Source organism: Acanthochromis polyacanthus, chromosome 12 (genome assembly GCF_021347895.1).
Source record: "Acanthochromis polyacanthus isolate Apoly-LR-REF ecotype Palm Island chromosome 12, KAUST_Apoly_ChrSc, whole genome shotgun sequence".
Classification (NCBI taxonomy): Eukaryota; Metazoa; Chordata; class Actinopteri; family Pomacentridae; genus Acanthochromis; species Acanthochromis polyacanthus.
The window spans coordinates 38,983,945-39,008,506 of NC_067124.1; the positions used below are offsets into that span (position 1 = coordinate 38,983,945).

The following is a 24,562-nucleotide window of genomic DNA, read 5'->3' on the forward strand; positions in this document are numbered from 1 at the left end:
TTCTCCTTCACTATGCCATCAATGGAAGGCCAAGAAAATAACTTCAAGTGGACAAAACAACATCACTTCTGTCGCAAAATGGACAAAGACGTCATACCTTAGTATGTCGTCCGAAAATGGACAAAAACCTTCATAGTTTAGTATGTCGTTCGAAAATGGACAAAAAAAGTTTTTTTGTCGAAAAACGTACAAAAACGTCATAGTATAGTATGTCGAAAAAAATGCCATTTTTTCAACATGTCGTAAAAACATGCCATATGATGAAATAATGTCAAGTAGAACGTGAAAAACACGATAGAAGCAGTTTTCTTTGAAAAAAAATCATGAATTTTGTCCAAAAAACGTCATAGTAAAGTATGTCGAAAAAACAAGCCATTTTTTCAACATGTCATAAAAACATGCCATATGATGAAATAATGTAAAGTAGAACGTGAAAAACACTATAGAGCAGTTTTCTTTGAAAAAAAAATCGTCGTGAATTTTATCCAAAAAAAACGTCATAGTATAGTATGTTGAAAAAAAATGCCATTTTTTCAACATGTCCTAAAAACACGCCATGTGATGAAAAAATGTCAAGTAGGCCATGAAAAACACTATAGAGCAGTTTTCTTTGAAAAAAAATCATCATGAATTTTGTCCAAATAAGAGGTCATAGTTTATGTCCTCCAAAAATGGACACAAAATGTCATAGTTTATTATGTTGTCCGAACATGGACAAAAAATGCGGTGCCCGTATAGCTCAACAGGTTAAGCAAGTGACTAGTATAAAGATGCGGATCTCGACACAGCGGCTTGGGTTCGATTCCTGATTGTGGCCCTTTGCTGCATGTCTTCCTCTGACTCTTCTCCCACATTTCCTCTCTCTCCTTCACTATGCCATCAATTGATGTCCAAAAGAATAACTTTTAAGTGGACAAAACAACGTCACTTTTGTCGCAAAATGGACAAAGACGTCATAGCTTAGTATGTCGTCCAAAAATGGACAAAAATCTTCATAGTTTACTATGTCGTCCGAAAATGGACAAAAAACGTCTTTTTTGTCGAAAAACGTACAAAAACGTCATAGTATAGTATGTCGAAAAAATGCCATTTTTTCAACATGTCATAAAAACACGCCATATGATGAAATAAGGTAATGCAGGCCTTGAAAAACACGTTAGAGCAGTTTTCTTTGAAAAAAAATCATTATGAATTTTGTCCAAAAAAAAACGTCATAGTATAGTATGTCGACAAAAAATGCCATTTTTTCAACACGTCGTAAAAACATGCCATATGATGAAATAATGTAAAGTAGGCTGTGAAAAACATGATAGAGCAGTTTTCTTTAAAAAAAAATCATCATGAATTTTGTCCAAAAAAACGCCGTAGTGTGTCGTCAAAAAATGGACAAAAAATGTCATAGTTTATTATGTCATCCGAACACGGATTAAAAAGAAGCGGTCCCCGTATAGCTCAACAGGTTAAGCGGGTGACCAGTATAAAGATGCCGATCCCAACACAGCTGCCTGGGTTCAACTCCTGATTGTGGCCCTTTGCTGCATGTCTTCCTCTGACTCTTCTCCCACATTTCCTGTCTCTTCTTCATTATGCCATCAATGGAAGGCCAAGAAAATAACTTCAAGTGGACAAAACAACGTCACTTTTGTCGCAAAATGGACAAAGACGTCATAGCTTAGTATGTCGTCCAAAAATGGACAAAAATCTTCATAGTTTAGTATGTCGTCCGAAAATAGACAAAAATCATTATAGTTTAGTATGTCGAAAAAAATTTAATTTTTTCAACATGTCCTAAAAACATGCCATATGATGAAATAATGTAAAGTAGGCTGTGAAAAACACTATAGAGCAGTTTTCTTTGAAAAAAAAAATCATCATGAATTTTGTCCAAAAAAAAGGTCATAGTTTATTAAGTCCTCCAAAAATGGACAAAAAATGTCATAGTTTATTGTGTCGTCCGAACATGGACAAAAAAAGCGGTACCCGTATAGCTCATCAAGTTAAGCGGGTGATTAGTATAAAGATGCCGATCTTGATGCAGCGGCCTGGGTTCAACTCCTGATTGTGGCCCTTTGCTGCATGTCTTCCTCTGACTCTTCTCCCACATTTCCTGTCTTTTCTTCATTATGCCATCAATGGAAGGCCAAGAAAATAACTTCAAGTGGACAAAACAACGTCACTTTTGTCGCAAAATGCTCAAAAATCTTCATAGTTTACTATGTCGTCCGAAAATGGACAAAAATCTTCATAGTTTACTATGTCGTCCGAAAATGAACAAAAAACGTCTTTTTTGTCGAAAAACGTACAAAAACGTCATTGTATAGTATGTCGACAAAAATTTCCATTTTTTCAACATGTCCTAAAAACACGCCATGTGATGAAAAAATGTCAAGTAGGCCATGAAAAACACTATAGAGCAGTTTTCTTTGAAAAAAAATCATCATGAATTTTGTCCAAGTAAGAGGTCAGAGTTTATGTCCTCCAAAAATGGACACAAAATGTCATAGTTTATTATGTTGTCCGAATATGGACAAAAAATGCGGTGCCCGTATAGCTCAACAGGTTAAGCAAGTGACCAGTGTAAAGATGTGGATCTTGACGCAGCGGCCTGGGTTCAATTCCTGGTTGTGGCCCTTTGCTGCATGTCTTCCTCTGTCTCTTCTCCCACATTTCCTGTCTCTCCTTCACTATGCCATCAATGGATGTCCAAAAGAATAATTTATAAGTGGACAAAGCAACGTCACTTTTGTCGCAAAATGGACAAAGACGTCATACCTCAGTATGTCGTCCAAAAATGGACAAAAATCTTCATAGTTTAGTATGTCGTCCGAAAATGGACAAAAAACGTCTTTTTTGTCGAAAAACGTACAAAAACGCCATAGTATAGTATGTCGAAAAAATGCCATTTTTTCAACATGTCATAAAAACATGCCATATGATGAAATAATGTAAAGTAGGCTGTGAAAAACACGATAGAGCAGTGTTACAACCCTGGCTCATGTAATGGGTGAAGGAAGCAACACAAGAGCCAGATGGTTATGGCTTTAAAGGTTTTTATTATAAAGAAATGAAAATGAGGTACAAATTAAAAGAAAAACGGAGAACACTAGTCACGACGTAAAAATAAATATAAACGAGAACAAAAAGAGACTCTAAACTCGAGCTATCGATTAACAAAAAGATCCTAAATGTACCCGATAAACCTAAACACAGCGTGTGTAAACAACAGCAACGAAAAAGACTAGTGCCTCCACAATGACAGAACGACCGGATGGCTAACAAAGTTTCTAATACAATGAGGCACATGGGCAAGACTGGAGTACAGTGACAAGCCATCCAGCTTCAGGCGCTCCAGCTTCTTATGCTAAACCAGGGCCGCACCGGATTGGCTGACGAGGGCACAGCAGCTGATTCCAATCACTCAGCACAGGTGAAGCGGATTGTCAGCAGCCTGGGAAGATTGACAGCCACACACATACGTACGCACAAGCACTCACACACACGCACACAAAGCACAGGGGAGGAGCCTGAATACGGCTATGGCCGTAACAAGCAGTTTTCTTTGAAAAAAAATCATCATGAATTTTGTCCAAAAAAAAGTCATAGTATAGTATGTTGAAAAAAAGCCATTTTTTCAACATGTCGTAAAAACATGCCATATGATGAAAAAATGTCAAGTAGGCCGTAAGAAACACTATAGAACAGTTTTCTTTGAAAAAAAGTCATCATGAATTTTGTCCAAAAAGACGTCATCGTTTAGTATGTCGTCCGACATTAGGCAAAAAACGTCATTTTTTGTAGGAAAACGTACAAAAACGTCATAGTTTAGTATGTTGTCTGAAAATGTACAAAAAACATCATTTTTTGTCAAAAATGGACAATAACGTCATTGTAAAATCATTAATATGCTCTCACTCATACATTTAAAATTTGCATTTAAATTCTGATTTAAAATGTAGTCACCATGATGCTTGTGCATGTCATGGAGGCTTTTAAAGGAACAGCAAACCGTCATCTTCAGCGGTATGTCGTTCGAAAATGGTCAAAAAAGCCATAGTTTCGTATGTCATTTAAAAATAGACAAAAACATCATAGTTTAGCATGTCGTCCGTAAATGGACAAAAAAACGTAATTTTTTCCAAAAATACACAATAAATGTCATTTTTTGTTCCAAAAATATACAAAACGTCTTAGTTTAGTATGTTGTCCGAAGGTGGACTAAAAACGTCATGTTTTGTCTGAAAATGCACCAACACGTCATCGTATAGTATGTTGTCCAACAATTGACCAAAACGTCATACTTAGTATGTTGCCCGAAAATTCACCAAAACTTCTTGGTCTAGTCTGTCGACAAAGAACGTCTGGTTTACCTGTGTTTTTCTTGCAGACTCCTATTGGTGGGTTCTGGGCTTCCTGGTCATCACGGCGCTGTTCCTCTATCAGATGATCTGATCGATCACCTGAGCTCATCCTGAAGGCAATCGTGGCCCACCCAGGTTTCTTTGTGTCATTTTAACACCGTGGCTTCACTGAATGAACACAAACTGCTACGTCGCTGTTTTTCAACCAGAATCAATTCACAACAGTGTGTGAGACAATATCTGACATCGACCCAAACATCATCAGCTCTGATCAGTCTGCACATGATCAGTGACGCCGTGGTGTTTGAGGTGTTCCATTAGATTCTTTGACGTTCTGCTGAAGTGCAGAACAAGCAGGGGAAAATTCTGTGACTTTATTTTCTGATTCAGCTCTTTAATTTATTAGATCTTTTCATGTGGTGTTGGTTTTTGATTTTATTTTTTATGCAGAATGTTCTACAGGCCAGTTCATGGTTAAACTATATTAAAATATTACTGGGTCATTCCAGAACTAGAGGACATTTGGGCTTCAAAATATTTGAAAAATAAACCTTCTCAGACAAAAAATGACAAAGACAAGACAGAAAATGAAAAAAAAGTACAAAACGACAAGAACTAGACACAAAACGACAAAAACTAGACAAAAATGAGACATAAAATGACAAAAATGAGACAGAAAATGTCCTTCAGTTCCGGAATGACCCTACTGTAAACTAAAGTTTGGTCAACCGTTCTGGTTCTTCAGATCCAGCACTGATTAGTTGTAATCAAAGAGACCAACAGCTTATTTTTGGAGCCGATATGAATCTTGTCAGAAAATCTTGTCGACAAAATGTAGAATAACGTGAACTCCAACACAACTGAATGGAAATGCTTCTGTTTACCAGGAATCGGTTTAAAAAATCTTAGAGATCATTGGTACATTTTATTGTTTTACATCTGGATACGGATTAAAGGTTTCTCTTTTGTAAAATACAACATGAGTCGGTTCATGCTTCAGTTCGTAGTTTCTTTATTGGCATCAGCAAAAGTGGTAAACATGCATTAGTTTTCTCAAATCCAGGTGCATCTTTTTCCGTCTCTTCAGGTCATAAATCAACAAACTCCAGTTGTTACCTGATAAAACTGTCGCTCGGTTTCACCACATCGTCTCCTCTCGCTGCTACAGTTCTGCGTTAATGCACTTTGCATGTAAAGGTTTTTTTTTTTCAGATTTTCATCTCAGAATCAGTCCACAGAAAGCAAAATGAACCGCAGTTAATGCGACAAACCTGAAAACTGCAGCCGTTTCTCTCTCAAAAGCGAGTGACTCTTGACAAAAAAGAAAACATTTGGCAAACTTCTCGAGCCTTGTTGCGTTGCATAAGCAGTAATTATTGATCAGAAAGACATATACACAGGTCCTTTAAACCACTAGAACGGAGGAAAATGTACAATCGGCAGTAAGATTCAGAAAATGGCAGATACACAGAAGGTCACACGAAGAGGCGGGACTATGGACACGTCGGCCATGCAGGTAGGAAACACCTGGAGCGGGAAAAGGAACGACGTGGCTCCAGGGCGGCGAATCTTCTCCAACTTAAAACACTCCGACAACCCGTTCAAACGTGAAGCTGCACATTCATCCGTCTATGGCTGTGGCCTTCTGGGTCGGATTGTCTCTTGGTGTCTTTAATTTACGACTAAAATCGACTCCCGACTTCTCGCAGGAAATCTACGCTGCACAAACTCCCGCTTGTCCTTTCAGTCTCTGAGACCGGTGAGGGAACGGGGGACTAATAAAAGCCTAAAAGCTTGTCGGCTGCGATGCTTCGGATCACGACTACACACGAAATAATCTTAATCTAAACGTGAGCGGTGTTAGTAGGGATGTAGCGGGAGGAGGTTAGTCTAGATTTACAAAGGAAGGAGGAATCAAAAAAGGAGGAGGAGGATGGAGAAGCTTTGGCGTTTCACCCCAGAGATGTTCTTCTTCGCGTGTCGGCCATCTCTCCCCTTGTTCTTCGTCTCCTCCTTCATAAAACATGAGGAGGAGAGGAGCAGGAGGCCGAGAGACGCAGACAGACGACGCTAGAGAGCAGGATGGAAGACTGGGAGGAGGAGGAGGAGGAGGAGGTGATGGAGTGGAGGAGGACTGAAAGGAGGCGTCTGGGTTCTTTTTGTTCTCCTCGTTTCATCCTCGGTCCAGTTCCAGGAGCTCAGTGGAAGAAATATACTGAAAGGAGAGAGAGAGGAGAGGGTTAGAACGGAACATAAAGAGCAAAACATAAAGAACAAAGCACAAAGAACATCACAGAGCATAAAGAAAAAACATAAACAACATCCCAGAACACAAGCAGAAAACATAAAGAAGGTCACAGAAAAAACATAAAGAACATAACGAACATCCCGGAATATAAAGAACAAAACATAAAGAACATTACAGAACATAAAGTACATCCGAGAACAGAAAGAACACAATATGAAGAACATCACGGAACAAAATGTAAAGAACATCACGGAACAAAATGTAAAGAACATCACGGAACAAAATGTAAAGAACATCACGGAACAAAACGTAAAGAACAACACGGAACAGAACGTAAAGAACAATACGGAACAAAATGTAAAGAACAACACGGAACAAAATGTAAAGAACATCACAGAACAAAACGTAAAGAACATCACAGAACAAAATGTAAAGAACATCACGGAACAAAACGTAAAGAACAACACGGAACAGAACGTAAAGAACAATACGGAACAAAATGTAAAGAACAACACGGAACAAAACGTAAAGAACATCACAGAACAAAACGTAAAGAACATCACAGAACAAAATGTAAAGAACATCACGGAACAAAACGTAAAGAACAACACGGAACAGAACGTAAAGAACAATACGGAACAAAATGTAAAGAACAACACGGAACAAAATGTAAAGAACAACACGGAACAAAATGTAAAGAACATCACAGAACAAAACGTAAAGAACATCACAGAACAAAATGTAAAGAACATCACGGAACAAAACGTAAAGAACAACACGGAACAGAACGTAAAGAACAATACGGAACAAAATGTAAAGAACAACACGGAACAAAACGTAAAGAACATCACAGAACAAAACGTAAAGAACATCACAGAACAAAATGTAAAGAACATCACGGAACAAAACGTAAAGAACAACACGGAACAGAACGTAAAGAACAATACGGAACAAAATGTAAAGAACAACACGGAACAAAATGTAAAGAACATCACAGAACAAAACGTAAAGAACATCACAGAACAAAATGTAAAGAACATCACGGAACAAAACGTAAAGAACAACACGGAACAGAACGTAAAGAACAATACGGAACAAAATGTAAAGAACAACACGGAACAAAATGTAAAGAACATCACAGAACAAAACGTAAAGAACATCACAGAACAAAATGTAAAGAACATCACGGAACAAAACGTAAAGAACAACACGGAACAGAACGTAAAGAACATCACGGAACAAAATGTAAAGAACATCACGGAACAAAACGTAAAGAACACGGAACAAAATGTAAAGAACAACACGGAACAAAACGTAAAGAACATCACGGAACAAAACGTAAAGAACACGGAACAAAATGTAAAGAACAACACGGAACAAAATGTAAAGAACATCACGGAACAAAATGTAAAGAACATCACGGAACAAAACGTAAAGAACACGGAACAAAATGTAAAGAACAACACGGAACAAAACGTAAAGAACACGGAACAAAACGTAAAGAACATCACAGAACAAAACGTAAAGAACACGGAACAAAATGTAAAGAACAACACGGAACAGAACGTAAAGAACAACACGGAACAGAACGTCAAGAACAACACGGAACAGAACGTAAAGAACATCACGGAACAGAACGTAAAGAACAACACGGAACAAAACGTAAAGAATATCACAGAACAAAATGTAAAGAACAACACGGAACAGAACGTAAAGAACAACACGGAACAGAACGTAAAGAACATCACGGAACAAAATGTAAAGAAGATCACGGAACAAAACGTAAAGAACATCACGGAACAAAACGTAAAGAACACGGAACAAAATGTAAAGAACATCACGGAACAAAACGTAAAGAACACGGAACAAAATGTAAAGAACAACACGGAACAAAACGTAAAGAACACGGAACAAAATGTAAAGAACATCACGGAACAAAATGTAAAGAACATCACGGAACGAAACGTAAAGAACAACACGGAACAAAACGTAAAGAACATCACGGAACAAAATGTAAAGAACATCACGGAACAAAACGTAAAGAACATCACGGAACAAAACGTAAAGAACACGGAACAAAATGTAAAGAACAACACGGAACAAAACGTAAAGAACACGGAACAAAATGTAAAGAACATCACGGAACAAAATGTAAAGAACATCACGGAACAAAACGTAAAGAACACGGAACAGAACGTAAAGAACAACACGGAACAAAATGTAAAGAACAACACGGAACAAAACGTAAAGAACAACACGGAACAAAACGTAAAGAACAACATGGAACAAAATGTAAAGAACATCACGGAACAAAATGTAAAGAACAACACGGAACAGAACGTAAAGAACAACACGGAACAAAATGTAAAGAACAACACGGAACAAAATGTAAAGAACAACACGGAACAGAACGTAAAGAACATCACGGAACAAAACGTAAAGAACATCACAGAACAAAATGTAAAGAACATCACGGAACAAAATGTAAAGAACAGCACGGAACAGAACGTAAAGAACAACACGGAACAAAATGTAAAGAACAACACGGAACAAAATGTAAAGAACATCACGGAACAAAACGTAAAGAACAACACGGAACAAAATGTAAAGAACACGGAACAAAATGTAAAGAACAACACGGAACAAAACGTAAAGAACAACACAGAACAAAATGTAAAGAACATCACGGAACAGAACGTAAAGAACATCACAGAACAAAACGTAAAGAACATCACAGAACAAAATGTAAAGAACATCACGGAACAAAATGTAAAGAACAACACGGAACAGAACGTAAAGAACAACATGGAACAAAATGTAAAGAACAACACGGAACAAAATGTAAAGAACATCACGGAACAGAACGTAAAGAACATCACAGAACAAAACGTAAAGAACATCACAGAACAAAATGTAAAGAACATCACGGAACAAAATGTAAAGAACAACACGGAACAGAACGTAAAGAACAACACGGAACAAAATGTAAAGAACAACACGGAACAAAATGTAAAGAACATCACGGAACAAAACGTAAAGAACAACACGGAACAAAACGTAAAGAACACGGAACAAAATGTAAAGAACAACACGGAACAAAACGTAAAGAACAACACAGAACAAAATGTAAAGAACAACACGGAACAAAATGTAAAGAACAACACGGAACAAAACGTAAAGAACATCACAGAACAAAATGTAAAGAACATCACGGAACAAAACGTAAAGAACATCACGGAACAAAATGTAAAGAACATCACGGAACAAAACGTAAAGAACAACACAGAACAAAATGTAAAGAACAACACGGAACAAAATGTAAAGAACAACACAGAACAAAACGTAAAGAACAACACAGAACAAAACGTAAAGAACATCACGGAACAAAACGTAAAGAACATCACGGAACAAAATGTAAAGAACATCACGGAACAAAACGTAAAGAACAACACGGAACAAAACGTAAAGAACACGGAACAAAATGTAAAGAACAACACAGAACAAAACGTAAAGAACAACACGGAACAAAATGTAAAGAACATCACGGAACAAAATGTAAAGAACATCACGGAACAAAACGTAAAGAACAACACGGAACAAAACGTAAAGAACACGGAACAAAATGTAAAGAACAACACGGAACAAAACGTAAAGAACAACACAGAACAAAACGTAAAGAACAACACGGAACAAAATGTAAAGAACAACACGGAACAAAACGTAAAGAACAACACGGAACAAAACGTAAAGAACAACACGGAACAAAATGTAAAGAACAACACAGGACAAAACGTAAAGAACAACACGGAACAAAATGTAAAGAACAACACAGAACAAAATGTAAAGAACAACACGGAACAAAACGTAAAGAACAACACAGAACAAAATGTAAAGAACATCACAGAACAAAACGTAAAGAACATCACAGAGGACATGGAGAACACAGGGAGCTGCTCCGGGGGGAACCTGGACTTTAATCTGAGCAGAGGAAAGTTTGTCAGTATCCTACAGATCAAAAGTCTCAGAGGAGATTCCAGGAACTCTGGAGATATTTAAGGAACCTGGAGGAACCTTACGATCACCTCACAGCTGCATTTACACTTAGTTCTATTTATGGATTTCTTAAAACTTATTTTTATCCCAACTGTGTACAGCGCACTATAATAATAATAATAATAATGAACAGTTTGCTACAAGCAAAACAAAGTAATAAATATTTGGTCTCCAGCTGCTGGACTACAGAACACTGAACATCACGTTAAAGCGATCCTGATCCTAAAACCTGCTGGAGGCCTCAGATCAGACAAAAAGAGCAGGATTCATCCAGAAGCTTCTGTCTGGGTTCAAACTTTGACATTTGGGAGGAGATTCAGATCCATTTTACATGTTGATCTGACACTAGAGCCATTGTTCTGCATAATCAGTTCTAATCAGAGGAAACGATGGATAAAGAGGCATATCTATGACATATCCTACTACTGGTGGCAACGACCACCTCCACCAATGGAGAGAGAGATTTTTTTAAAAAGTGGATTTAATGGAAAAAATAAAAGCAAAACTCTATTTGAAGTTGTGGATTTATGGGCTCCTGTTAATGCTTACTTCATTTCAATCAGATTTAATTTAATTTGGCATATCTGACAGGCTGGGGAGATGTTTTTGTTTGAATTTCAAGTGGAGATGTGAAGATATTTGTGTCTGGATTGTGTACTTTCACATGTTTAATAACCCTTCACTGCTCTTTATTTTAATTTATCTTTAAACTCAATTTGAAATTCTCCTCTTCATGTGGGTTTACATGATGCCAGGAGTGAGTTGTGTATTTGTTTTAGTTTATCGTGTATATTTTCATTTGTCCATCCTTCAGCTGCACATAAACATGTATAAAAATATGGAGTTTAAATAAAGATTTGGTTCAAAAATATGGATTTTTTTTTTACATTTTGTAATAAAGATTGATATAAAGGTTTATTATTGGGGTGCAACTAATGATCTATTATTATTATTTGGAATAAAACATAAAAACATTTATTTTGGGCTGAAATGAGCAAATCCTTCCAATACTGATTGACTTTATTCTTTTAATTTCATTTGGTTGGCAAAATGTCAAATAATTTTTGAAAAAGTAGTTTCCTCAAAATAATCTAAACTAAAAAAATTAGATTCAGTTCATGAAGAAAAGCTGGAAACAAAGGAATCTTTTGCTAAAAATGACCAACAACTCAGTAATTTATTTATTTACTTGGTTCTAAAATGTCAGAAGAATTTGACTTTTGTTCAAAAGATATTCAAACACTGGTGATTAATTTCATAGAGGTCAGTAATTGATGCATCTTTAACATAATTTAACACGTCGCTGATCATATAAACCTGATCAATAACTGATATAAACAGTTTCTACTCACAGAAGATGATTCCAACCACGATGACTCCGATGATTCCCATCATGATCATCATCTGAAAGACAAACGTGAAGGTTTGAATCAAACAAAGAGCAGCTCGTGTGTTTGCTTCTAATTAATCTGCCGTCACAGATGTTGTGTTTCCCCTGAAGCCTCCTCCTGTCCCGCATGAACTCGGCGTTCTGGAGGAGGTTCTGCTTCTTGTTGTTGTTGTTGTTTACCTTGCAGTTCTTCCACCAGTATTTGTTTTTTAGCTTGGCTGCGCAGCTTTCGAACTGGGAGGCTCCGGCCTGGAGAGCGTCGGCTCTGTCGTCCAGCTCCGACAGCTTCTGGTCTCTCTCCAGGACTTTGTCCACGTTCACCCGCATGATGTCCACCACCTGGACCGGAGCCGACCCGGCGGGGGGGAAGACAGCAGCAAGTTAGAGGAGGGGTGCCAAACATGCGGCCCGCGGGCCAAAACCGGCCCTCCAGAGGGTCCAGTCCGGCCCGCAGGATGACTTAGTAGAGTTTAAAATTACAGAGAAGACGTGAACTGCAGATAAATTAAAAATAATTTCTGGACCTTGACAAGTTGTTTTGATCAGAAAGTAAAATACTAGATTGTTCTTTTGTCGTTTTGTGTCTCATTTTTGTAATATTTTGTCTTGATTTTGTTGTTTTTTAATCTGTTTTTTTGGCGTTTGTCTCACGTTTTGTGTTTCTTTTTACTCTTACTTGTGTTTTTTGTCTTATTTTTATCATTTTGTGTTTCGCTTTGTCGTTTTGTGTCCCATTTTTCTAATATTTTCTCTCGTTTTTGCTTTTTTGTCTGACTTGTCATTTGTGTCATGTTTTTGTCGTTTTCTCGCTTTTGTCATTTTGTGTCTCATTTTTGTCTTTCTTTTGTTGTTTTGATCATAAAGTAAAATACTGGATTGTTTGTTGTTCTTTTGTCATTTTGTGTCTCAATTTTGTCTCGCTTGTTTTTTCTTATTTTCGTCATTTCATTTCTGTTTTGCCTTATTCATTGTTTCCTTTATCGTTTTTGTCATTTTGCTTCATGCTTTTGTCATTTTTTTGTCTCATTTGTGTCTCATTTTTGTGATACTGTATCTCATTTTTGTTGTTTTTTGTCTTTTTTCATATGAATTTTGTCATTTGTCTCACGTTTTTATCGCTTTGTTTCACTCTTTTGTCATTTTTTTCTCTCATTTGTGTCATTTTTCCATTTTTTTGTTCCATTTTTTTGTTGCTCTGTAACATTTTTGTTAAAATTTTTTGCCTTGTTTTGTGTCATTTGTCCTATTTTTTGTCATTTTGTTTCTGATTTTGGTTGTTTTGTGTCTCATTTTTGTAACATTTTGTCTTGTTTTTGCTGTTGTTTTTTGTCATTTTAAAAGTAAAATACCATCTCATTCAGCTCCAGATGACTAAATATTGTGCTGTATAAATGATAAACTGAGGTTGTTGAAGTTGAATTTATTTTTCTTAACAAATTTCTGGTTGTTCATAATGTTTTGTGAAAAGATAATTCCTTAAATGTGAACTTTTTTGCACTAAAACAATGGAAACATTTGGAGTTGTGGTTATTTCTAGGTTTTTATGCTGTGATTTTACTGGTCCGGATCACGTTAGATCAAACTGTTCTGAATGTGGATCTGAACTAAGATGAGTTTAACGCCCCTGAGTTAGAGACAAACACCGGAGCCAGACTTTTACATCCTCCAGTCGGTCCAGCTCACCTCCTCCACCTGGGCCTGAGTCTGCTGTAGCCGGCGGTTGCTGCTGGTGTTGGGGGGTCCAGCTGGAGCTCCGGCCGGAGCTCCATCGGCTCCGGGGGCTCCGGGGGCTCCGGGGGCTCCGGCTGGAGGGGCGGCAGCGTCTGGGGCAGACCTGGAGGGGCAAACGGGTAAGTTAGTTCTGAATCAGATGATGGAGGAGGAGGAGGAGGAGGAGGAGGAGGAGGAGGAGGAGGAGGAGGAGGAGGAGGAGGAGGAGGGATGGGTTTGATGTGGGGGAGGAGAACCTGAAAGAAAAAATGTTCTGAGAGAAAGAGTTCCAGAGGAGGAAAAAGACTGCAGCACCAGAGGAGAGTTAAAGACTGAAGGCAGCATGTTTAACAGCAGGAGGAGGTTCTGGGGAGGTTCTGAGGAGGTTCTGAGGGTTCTGCAGAGGAGCAGCTCTCATGTTCCAACAAACCAACAGCTGCACAGACTAATGAAGCAGCTCTGGAGCCTCCATCACCGACCTCCATGCATAATTCAGAGCAGTGACGGAACATTTCACTTGCGTCAGCAGATTCATGGACGGAGCTGAGAGAAAACACAGAGAAACACTCCAGAACACAACCAGAACCAGAACCTGAGACCTTCCCCCGTGCTGCTGGGACCCGGCAGAAAAGCCCGCAGTAATACTCACATGGTTCTGCAGCGGTTTGAGTCACGGAGGGTGAGGCAGCGGGGGAGGGGGGCAGCGGCACAAAGACACTAAAAAACACACGACGAGGTTCCGATCCGAACCGAAGTTCACTTCAGCCCGCTTCAGAGGAGCCGCAGAGAGGCGGAGGGTCGGTGGCGCAGCGGTGCGTTTATACCGCAAAGTACCGCAACTCCGAGTCCGGGTCGGAACCAGAGAGGAAGCAGCTTCCAGTAGTCCACGGGAACCGGTTCTGCATCCAGCTGCTGGTGCTGATGCTGAGCGCGGCGCTGATTGGCTGCTGCTTTAGTTCGGTGAAGTGAGCGGACGGTTCCTGCGTCCTGCTCCGGTCCTCGGTAACTGCATCAATGCGGCTCCTCCCTCCCTCCTCCCTCCCCCTCCCCCTCCCCCTCCCACTGCAGCTCGGTGTCGGAGGGCGGCGGGACACACTGCGGTACCGAGCAGAGTGTTGACTCGACGGTTTGTCTTGCTGGGATTCTCCTCCTCCTCCTCCTGCATCCCGGAGCCGCTTCCATCATATTTAATAAAGCAGCCAATGGAAGCGGAGAAAAGTCTGATAAATAAAAACAATGAAGAATAAAACAGAGAAACACAAAACAGACCAAACTACAGCAGGGTGGTGTTGTTTAGAGACCGCATCACCTCACAGTACTCAGATTACTTAGAGTATTTATGTCACATTGCAAACTACTGTGTTAAATTCAGGCTCCACAGCAGGAACTCTAAAAGTCCTTTGGTTCCTTCAGTCCTTTATTTTACTCCCCAGCATAGAGGAAACCAGAATCCACTCATTTCTGCTCACATCTTCTTGCGTTCTTCAGCTGCCTTTCTCTGGAAAATACCACAAAGGTTCTGTTAGGTTCAGGACTCACACAGACAAACCTTGAGTCATATTTCACTAATTTTGTCTCATTTTGTACGAGATTCTAGTAATTTTTGAACAAATGTGGTGCAATCCCTGAAAGATGTAGGCAGATCTAATTTTTTAGTCAAACAATTCAGGATTATCTTAAGTCATTTTGATCATTTTCAAGGTATTTTGAACAAATGTTGAGTCCTTTAAGAAATATTTGAAGTCATTTTTGAAAAATTTTGAGTAATTTTGGACACATGGGGATAATACTGCTCACTTGTGGTTTTCTTTGCACCATTTCTTCACCACTGCTCCATAAAAATCTGGCATTTAACAGGACGGACATGACGGGGACTGCTCACATGATGTGTTGCTGTAAACTTACTCTTTCAAATAAAAAGCCTCCTAACCCTCTGGAAACCAGCGTTTGTCTTGTTTTGTGTCGCTCCTCGGCGACCATACACGGTCGTAATGTTTTTTGAGCAACACACCATACTATGACGTTTTTACAGTGAAGGTTCTACTATGGAACCAGTCTGACATGTTCAGGCGTTCTTTGTGTGAAAACTCAGAGATTTCAGGGATCAGAAGGTGGTTTTCTACTTTCTCTGTTAACTTTCTGCTTTAACTTTAAACTAAATTTCCTTCACTAAGCCAGCCCTCTGGACTTCCAGTAAGCTGTGTTCCTATTGGCTGTCCAGGTGGCTGATTGGTGTAATCAGGAACACCTGAGCAGCTCAGTGTCTTCCTGCTTTATGTCTGCAGTCAAACATTTCCTCTGCTTCTCTTCACTGAACCTGGTTTTCCTCCGTTGCTTTAGTTTGTTCTTTAGGCGTTGGCTTGCAGCTTCCAGCAGTAAAATCCTCTTTAATGTGTTTCTTGGTGTGTTTTAGGGCTTTGTACTGATAGTTGTCTTGGAAAATTTGGCTCTTTAGCCACAGTTAGCACATGGTGCTAATGTGTGCAGTGATTAGTGGATTTGGTGCAGCTGAGTTGTGTCTTTATCTTGGCTGTAGTGAGTCTTTAGAGGTTTTCGGTTGTTTGTGAACCAACGTTGGTTGTCCAGAAGGTAAGAGTTCCTGTCCTGATTCTCTGTTTAGAGCTTCTCTGGTAGGCTGCAGGAGACTTTAGCGTTTGGGTTGTGCCAGTTTGGTTTTGTACGGTTTCATTTGGACGACTATCTTGAGGCCCCTCCATGTGGTTTAGTGAGGTTTTCTGGAACAGTTCTACAAAACAACCTGCAGCAGAAGAGACTTTGAGAGTTTTTAGGAAGTTCTGGAGACCAGACTTTAGAGCAGCATGAACATTTGTCAGCAGTTTGAGCAGGAGAAGGTGAGCTTCAGAGTAGAAATGAGAAGGAAACTGTTGACCCATGTGGGTGAGGTCCTGTACCAAGAGTTTGAGCAGGTTGTGAAGAGTCTGTAGTTCTTTGGTCTGAAAGCACCAGAAGAGTCGACTCATTAAAGGAGAAAACAGGAGATATTGTTGGTTCTTCTGTCGCTCTGCAGTTTCCTTAGACTGAATATCAAGTTTCTGTTTTAAATGATTTACTGTTTGAGCCCAAGAAGACTTCAATAAACTCCCTCCATCCCCTGAACACAACACATTTTATTAGTGTGTGTGTAGTTTTTCTCTTTGTTGTCTAGTTTTGTCATCTGTGTGAAAAGTGCTAAACAAATAAAGCTGAATTGATAAAGTGAATAAGTGACTAACTCCTGATTGTGACAACAGAAGTATTTTTATTGTGATTAAGGGTTTGTTTAATTTTTAAGGTTGGGTTAAAATCTTGACAGAAAAGATGAAAGAAACTACATTTTAAAAAAGCAATCAAATCAAAGGAAAATAAACATTTAATACAATAATTATATTGAACAGACAAATATTTAATTACAAAATTAAACAGATACAAACATGTAATTATGAAATTAAGCAAATTTTAACAAAAATATTAAACAAAGAAAATATTTTACATAATTAAACATTTAAAAATACAAAACATTTAGATTATTAAACCTTTAAAAAGACAAAACATTAAATTAAAAATTAAATGTTTAATTAGAAAATTAAATCTCAAAGACAATAAAACTTTAAATATGAATTAAACAGAAATACAGTGAAGCATTTAAAAAGAAAATTAAACATTAAAAGGTGATAAACATTTAAAAAGAAAAACCTTAAAGATTTATTTAAAAAATAAACATTGGGAAAGAAAAGGAAATTTTTCAAACAAGCCGATTAAACATTAAAAAGAATTTACTGAATATTAGCAAATGACAGAATGAGTTGCACAAGATGTTAACAAACATCTCCTTACCTTAATTAATTGATGTAAATTAGTGAGAATCCTATCAGTGAAACTCTAGAATGATTTCCCTATGAAGTATCTAATGTTAGTACCATTAGTTGAAACCAATTGTACAAGTCTTATATTGAGCATCCTTTGAATGCAGTCGTGTGGTGAAGCTTTGGCTGGGGACGCACACCGTAGAAAAAAACAGTGTAACTATTAAAATTGTGAAGTTGATCACAAAGTGCTTTGACAGCTAAAAGATGGAAACATTGATAATCTAGCAAGTTATATGAGAAAATAAGAACTGTAAACTAGAATAAATAGTACAATGATACTAAATTAAATTACACAATTAGCCACATTGGCACGTGAAGTCTAACAAGGGAAATAGGTAATTTGAAAAGTGAATTTCTTTGAGGGTTAAAATTAAAAGTGGAAAAAGATCAAGAATTAAAGAATTATAAATGATCACATCAAAGAACCAGGTAGTTAAATTAAAATAAAACTAAGCAAAATAAAACAAAACATACTACGACTCCTAGTGGTACTATGATTCCTTCTATACCTTAAAATCCACTTTTCAAACCACACCTAGATGCACACAGACTGAGATGTGATCTTACAGCGAAGAGAAGCAGAGTTTCCACCATGGTGCTGCCCACAAACTAGAACCGGAATCAGACAGGTCAGATGATGCAGAACTTACCTGAAGTGAGGGATGAACTGATGCCGACTGGATCATCTCTGAAGGAGTCCAACATCTCAGCAGACATCTTAAAACTCTGGACGCTGTTAACAGCTTCAGGAGGATCTGTCCTGCTGGGCTTTTAGAACGTCACGTTAACCAGCGGCCATTCTACAGAGTTAAGGTTTCCTCTATCTGTTGGGCTTTAGAACGTCACGTTAACCAGGCATTATAGAGTTAAAGTTCCTCTATCTGTTGGCTTTAGAACGTCACGTTAACCAGGCATTTATAGAGTTAAGTTCCTCTATCTGTTGGGCTTTAGAACGTCACGTTAACCAGGCATTTATAGAGTTAAGTTCCTCTATCTGTTGGGCTTTAGAACGTCACGTTAACCAGGCATTTATAGAGTTAAAGTTCCTCTATCTGTTGGGCTTTAGAACGTCACGTTAACCAGGCATTTACAGAGTTAAGTTCCTCTATCTGTTGGGCTTTAGAACGTCACGTTAACCAGGCATTTATAGAGTTAAAGTTCCTCTATCTGTTGGGCTTTAGAACGTCACGTTAACCAGGCATTTACAGAGTTAAAGTTCCTCTATCTGTTGGGCTTTAGAACGTCACGTTAACCAGGCATTTACAGAGTTAAAGTTCCTCTATCTGTTGGGCTTTAGAACGTCACGTTAACCAGGCATTTATAGAGTTAAAGTTCCTCTATCTGTTGGGCTTTAGAACGTCACGTTAACCAGGCATTTACAGAGTTAAAGTTCCTCTATCTGTTGGGCTTTAGAACGTCATGTTAACCAGGCATTTACAGAGTTAAAGTTCCTCTATCTGTTGGGCTTTAGAACGTCATGTTAACCAGGCATTTATAGAGTTAAAGTTCCTCTATCTGTTGGGCTTTAGAACGTCATGTTAACCAGGCATTTATAGAGTTAAGTTCCTCTATCTGTTGGGCTTTAGAACGTCATGTTAACCAGGCATTTATAGAGTTAAAGTTCCTCTATCTGTTGGGCTTTAGAACGTCATGTTAACCAGGCATTTATAGAGTTAAGTTCCTCTATCTGTTGGGCTTTAGAACGTCATGTTAACCAGGCATTTATAGAGTTAAAGTTCCTCTATCTGTTGGGCTTTAGAACGTCACGTTAACCAGGCATTTATAGAGTTAAGTTCCTCTATCTGTTGGGCTTTAGAACGTCATGTTAACCAGGCATTTATAGAGTTAAAGTTCCTCTATCTGTTGGGCTTTAGAACGTCGTCCGTTAACCAGGCATTTATAGAGTTAAGGTTCCTCTATCTTGTTGGGCTTTAAACGTCACGATCTTAACCAGCATTTACAGATTAAAGTTCCTTCTATCTTTGGCTTTGAAGCATCATGTTAACAGGCATTTTATAGAGTAAGTTCCGCTATTCTTGTTTGGGCTTTAGACACGTCATGTAACCAGGCATTTACAGGTTTAAAGATTCCTTCAATTCTGTTGGGCTTTAGAACGTCACGTTACAGGCATTTATAGAGTTAAGGTTCCTCTATCTGTTGGCTTATGAATGTCTGTTAACAGCATTTATTAGAGTTTAACGTTCTCTATCTGTTTGGCTTTCAGACATCATGTTAACCAGGCATTTATAGTTAAAGGTTCCTCTATCTGTTGGGCTTTAGAACGTCATGTTAACCAGACATTTATAGAGTAAGTTCCTCTATCTGTTGGGCTTTTAGACAACGTCACGTTAACCAGGCATTTATTAGAGTTAAGGTTCCCTCTAGTCTGTTGGGCTTTAGAAACGTGCACGTTAACCAGGCATTTACAGAGTTAGGTTCCTCTATCTGTTGGCTTTAGATACGTCACGTTAACCAGGCATTTATAGAGTTAAGTTCCTCTATCTGTTGGGCTTTAGAACTCACGTTAACCAGGCATTTATAGAGTTAAGGTTCCTCTATCTGTTGGGCTTAAGAACGACATGCTAAACAGGAAATTACAGAGTTTGGGTTCCACCATTTGTTGGGCTTTAGAAACACAGTTTGGATTCCACTATCTGTCTCTCTGACGGGCTTTAGAACGACATTGTTAACCAGGTTTTACAGAGTTTGGGTTCCACCATCTGTTGTCACATTGTATTTGGCTTCATGCAAGAAAAAATACCAATAAACTCAAATAAACAAATCTCCTAAACTTAAAAATGACACCAATCACACCTAAAAGCATTAAACGTTCTCCAGATTAATTCAAAAACTAACAAAACCTGAATTTATTCATAACTTCCACAGACCCCTCACCCTTAATACATCTGCAACTGATGAATACTTTCATTGTTGATCACTTCCTGGATTATTCTATTAGCAACCTGATCTATAAAATACCCCACAAAGGTCCAAAATCCAAGATGTCTTTAAGCTTGGAACTGAACAATAAACCCAAAACATCAAATGGAGTTACTTTGACAGATTGTGATGAGTCATGATTTTAAAGGGATTGAAGTCAACATCAGATTTCAGCTACTAGGATTTGGTTTTTGTACTTTGTCAAAAAGGAATTCTGATAATATTTCAAGTAATTGTTCAGCCCAACTCCAATGTCTTGCTTTGTCCAAAGATCTTCAGTGTACTGTAACAGAGGAAGAAAGAACCAGGAAATATTGAAATTTAAGAGGCTGAAGTCACAGAATTTTTGCTGTTTTTATTCCAAAAAATGATCAAAGGTTAATAGCTGCAGCTTTAACACTGACTAAGTCTGAAGTCCTTGAACAGAAACCACTGTTTTGTTGGGTAGAAGAACAAGCAAAAAGGCTCGTTTCAAGGGTTTTATGCATGTATTTTGCTTCTGTTAATGAGTCAACAACAATAAAGTACATAAATCTAGTTAACTTAGAAAAACAGAGAGTGACACCATCAGTCCGGTCCTCGGTTCTCCTGACGTGCTTCTCGTCTGTTAACGATGTTTCGGTCCGGTTGAAGCGTCTGTAGAGGAATTTGATTCTCTTCTCCAGGTTGTGTTGTCCTCAGTCAGCATTCTGTCTCCAACCATCTTCTTCTTCCTGATAAACGCTGCAGCTCGTTTCCTTTGAGGCCCCTTCAGCCAGCAGGGGCCGATGATCAGGTCTTTAGGATGAGCTTTAAATCCCCTGTAGACACACAGTGGAGTCAGAAACACATCAGGGAGTTCAGAAACAGCAGAAAGATCGGCTTCTGCAGGACATGAGATGAGATAAAATAATATAGACGAGACAAGATGAGGTAAATGAGATAGGATGAGATAAGATGGAATAAAGAGACGAAATAAGGTAAGATGAGACATAATGAGATAGATGAGATAGAATGAGCTAAGATAAGATGAGATATGATGAGATGAGAAAAGATGAGGCAGAATGAGATGAGATATGATGAGATTAAATAAAATGAGAAGATGACATAGGTAAGATGAGATACGATGAGATAGAATGAGAAGAGATACAATAAGTCAAGATGAGATGAGATTAGGATAAAACAGAATGAGATGAGATGTGATGAGATAGAATGAGATGTGATACGATGAGATGAAATAAAATAAAATTAGATAAGATGAGATATGATGAGATAAGATTAGATATGGTGAGATGGGATGAGATAACATGAGATAGAATGAGATGAGATGCGATGAGATAAGATGAAGTACAACAAGATGAGTAATTGATCTGTAGTACAAGATCTGTAATTTTTACTCTTTACAAAGTCAGGCCAGATTGGACCTTCTGGAAGGCCAGTATTGGCTCGTGGGCCGCATGTTTGACACCCTGGGATCATGTCGTACTAATTGATGAGGTTATTGACTAATGTTTCAGGAAAATAATCTAGATTTTCATCCCGACAGATCACACTCACGTTAGCGATCAGATTACTCACCCAGGATGCCGATATTGTCATAAACTCCAAACATGCTTCTCTTCTCCGTCCACCGGTCCACGGTCTTCAGCTGAGGGATGGCGTGCATCCGGATCCTGCAGCAGGCACCTGAACGCAACACTGAATCACTCATTTCCGTGCAAATAATGAAAAATACGTCTTTAACACATCAGCCGATAGAGACGCAGAATATTCTCTCAATGTGAAGATTTTCTGCTTTTCACTGAAACATTTTGTTTTCAGATCAACATACACATAAAACTAAAGGACTCGTGAGACCTTTTGGACATATTTCAGACCGTTCGGACAAGTTTCAAATCATTTTGGGGCATTTTAAACTAATTTAATACAAGTTTTATGTTATCTTGAGCTTTTTTTCAAACTCATTTTGGACAAACATCAAGTCATTTTGGGCATTTTAAACTCGTTTAATACAGGTTTTATGTCATTTTGAGTCGTTTATAACTGCTTCCAGACACATTCGAGACCGTTTGACAAGTTTCAAGTTATTTTTGACAGAGTTTAACTCGTATACGACGCGTTGCAGACAGAATAATGCATTTAAACAGTCTCACATGAGAATAAAACATTGCTGGTTGCAGGTTTCTTCAGGTTTTGACATAACCTGAGACACAGAGAACAGTTGCAAGATGACAGGAATGTAGAAAGTTAACAAAAGCAGGTAGCGGTCGGGGAAAGCAGCAAGGATGGACACATTTACAGTCTTTTTGTAAAGTTTCAAGTAATTTTGGGCATTTTGAACTAATTTAATACACGATTTATGCCATTTAGAGGTGTTTAGAACTCATTTTGGACACTTGTGAGAGCTTCTGGATGAATTGGAGACCATTTGGACAAACTTCAAGTCATTTTTGACAGAGTTTAACTCATTTAGAACATGTTGCAGGCAGATTAATGTATTTCAACAGCCTCACATGAAAATAAAACACTGTCGGTTGCAGATTTCTTTAGGTTTTGACATAATCTGAGACACAGAGAACAGTTTCAAGATGACATAAATGTAGAAGTTCAAGAAAAGCAAGTGTCTGTCAAGCAAAGCTGTATGGAAGGACACATTTACAGTCTTTTTTTGACAGTTTTTAGCTAATTTTGGACAAGTTTCAAGTCATTTTGGGCATTTTCAACTCATTTAACACAGTTCTTTTTTGTAATTTAGAGCTGTTCTTATCTCCGACGATGACTTTAAAGCAAACGGAACCGACATCTAATCTGTCCAATCGATTATTTTGAAAGAAAACCAACATATTGATCAATAATCAAGCAAACAGACTCCATTAACGAACATAATCCGAAGCAAGTTCTAGAGTTTTAGTTTAAAAACAAAAATCACACTGGTTGGTCTGGAACCAGGACCAGGACTTACTGGTGGAGACGGTTCTGACCGGGAGCAGCAGGTTCCCAGCAGACTGACAGAAGGTGGATCCAGCTCTGAGCAGAACCGCCAGAACCGACATGTTGCTGCAGCAGAAACACAGCAGGTGTAACGGTTAAACTGGGGACTGTGTTAAACTGGTGACTGGGTAAACTAGCCACTGTGTTAAACTGGTTATTAAGGTAAACTAGCCACTGTGTTAAACTGATGATTAAGGAAAACTAGCCACTGTGCTAAACTAGTTCCTGGGTAAACTAGCCACTGTGTTAAACTAGTTACTGCTTACACTGGTTCCTGTGTTAAACTGGTTGTTATGGGTAAACTAGCCTGTGTTAGCTCCGTTAGCTTCCTCCACAGTGACCCTTAGCTTTAGCATTAGCTTTAGCATTACCTCCGTACGCCGGTAAACCGTTACCTGTTTCCTTCTGAACGTCCAGCGGTTGAATCCTGCTTCAGTTCTGATGATTCTGTTGTGAATGAACCGAACCTCAGCGGAACATTTCAAACATTAAACGTCTCTGAGGTTCCGACACGATGTTGTGACCGCAGTCTGCCTCCGGATCCCAGAATGCATCGCGCATCCGCCGCCGCTACCGTTTTCTCTGTAGCGCTGCGCAAGGATTTAGAAAATCGCTGCTACCGTATTCTCTGTAGAGTTGCGCAAAAAAATAGTTTTTGATGTTTTCAGCCAGCAGATGGAGACACAGAAGGATATCCTTCAACACACGGAGATGTACAGCCACAAGTTATTCATAGAAGCGACACATTTATGTTTAGGCTGAAGTTTTATTCGACGAACAGGTTTCTTCTGGCTGGAAATGACGTAAACATGAAACAAACACAGTCAGACATTGTGTTAGAGATGTTTACAGGGAGCTTCAACAGTTTGTAATATTTTTAAAACATTTTTACTAAAAATGCTATGTCCAGAATTATTCATACCATGGAAATGTCACAATTGTGTAATTAAAAAGTCTCTTTTATGTTGGAAAGACACATTTAAAATCAAATGTTTACAGTTTAACAGGTCAAAATGTAACAGGAACA

At 38.4% G+C, this 24,562-nt stretch overlaps 4 protein-coding genes across 4 annotated transcripts in view; 1 reads left to right on the forward strand and 3 right to left on the reverse strand.

The window, feature by feature from the left end:
* LOC127536338 (tapasin-related protein-like) overlaps window positions 1-5,336 on the forward strand; it is a 28,472-nt gene extending 23,136 nt beyond the window's left edge. The window contains exon 8 of the mRNA XM_051956277.1: window positions 4,385-5,336. Coding sequence (XP_051812237.1) covers window positions 4,385-4,449 — 65 coding nt within the window. The 3' untranslated portion in view covers window positions 4,450-5,336. The remainder of the gene's footprint in view (window positions 1-4,384) is intronic.
* The window catches only part of LOC127536340 (synaptobrevin-like), an 84,073-nt gene extending 69,550 nt beyond the window's left edge, over window positions 1-14,523 (reverse strand). Inside the window, exon 1 of the mRNA XM_051956280.1 lies at window positions 14,409-14,523. Coding sequence (XP_051812240.1) covers window positions 14,409-14,410 — 2 coding nt within the window. The 5' untranslated portion in view covers window positions 14,411-14,523. The remainder of the gene's footprint in view (window positions 1-14,408) is intronic.
* Window positions 5,354-14,538, reverse strand: LOC127536341 (synaptobrevin-like). The gene is made up of 5 exons (XM_051956281.1): window positions 14,409-14,538; window positions 13,733-13,883; window positions 12,230-12,388; window positions 12,012-12,063; window positions 5,354-6,573 (listed from the first exon to the last, which is right to left on the reverse strand). Coding segments are annotated over exons 1-5 (381 nt in total). The 5' UTR covers window positions 14,411-14,538; the 3' UTR covers window positions 5,354-6,556.
* A 6,398-nt stretch (window positions 14,539-20,936) lies between these two features.
* On the reverse strand, window positions 20,937-24,108 carry LOC127536387 (39S ribosomal protein L51, mitochondrial-like). Its single transcript, XM_051956509.1, is given in 5 exon segments — window positions 20,937-21,238; window positions 21,241-21,365; window positions 22,119-22,230; window positions 23,507-23,601; window positions 23,931-24,108. Coding segments are annotated over 4 exon segments (630 nt in total). The 5' UTR covers window positions 23,598-23,601; window positions 23,931-24,108.
* Between the last annotated feature and the right edge of the window lie 454 nt (window positions 24,109-24,562).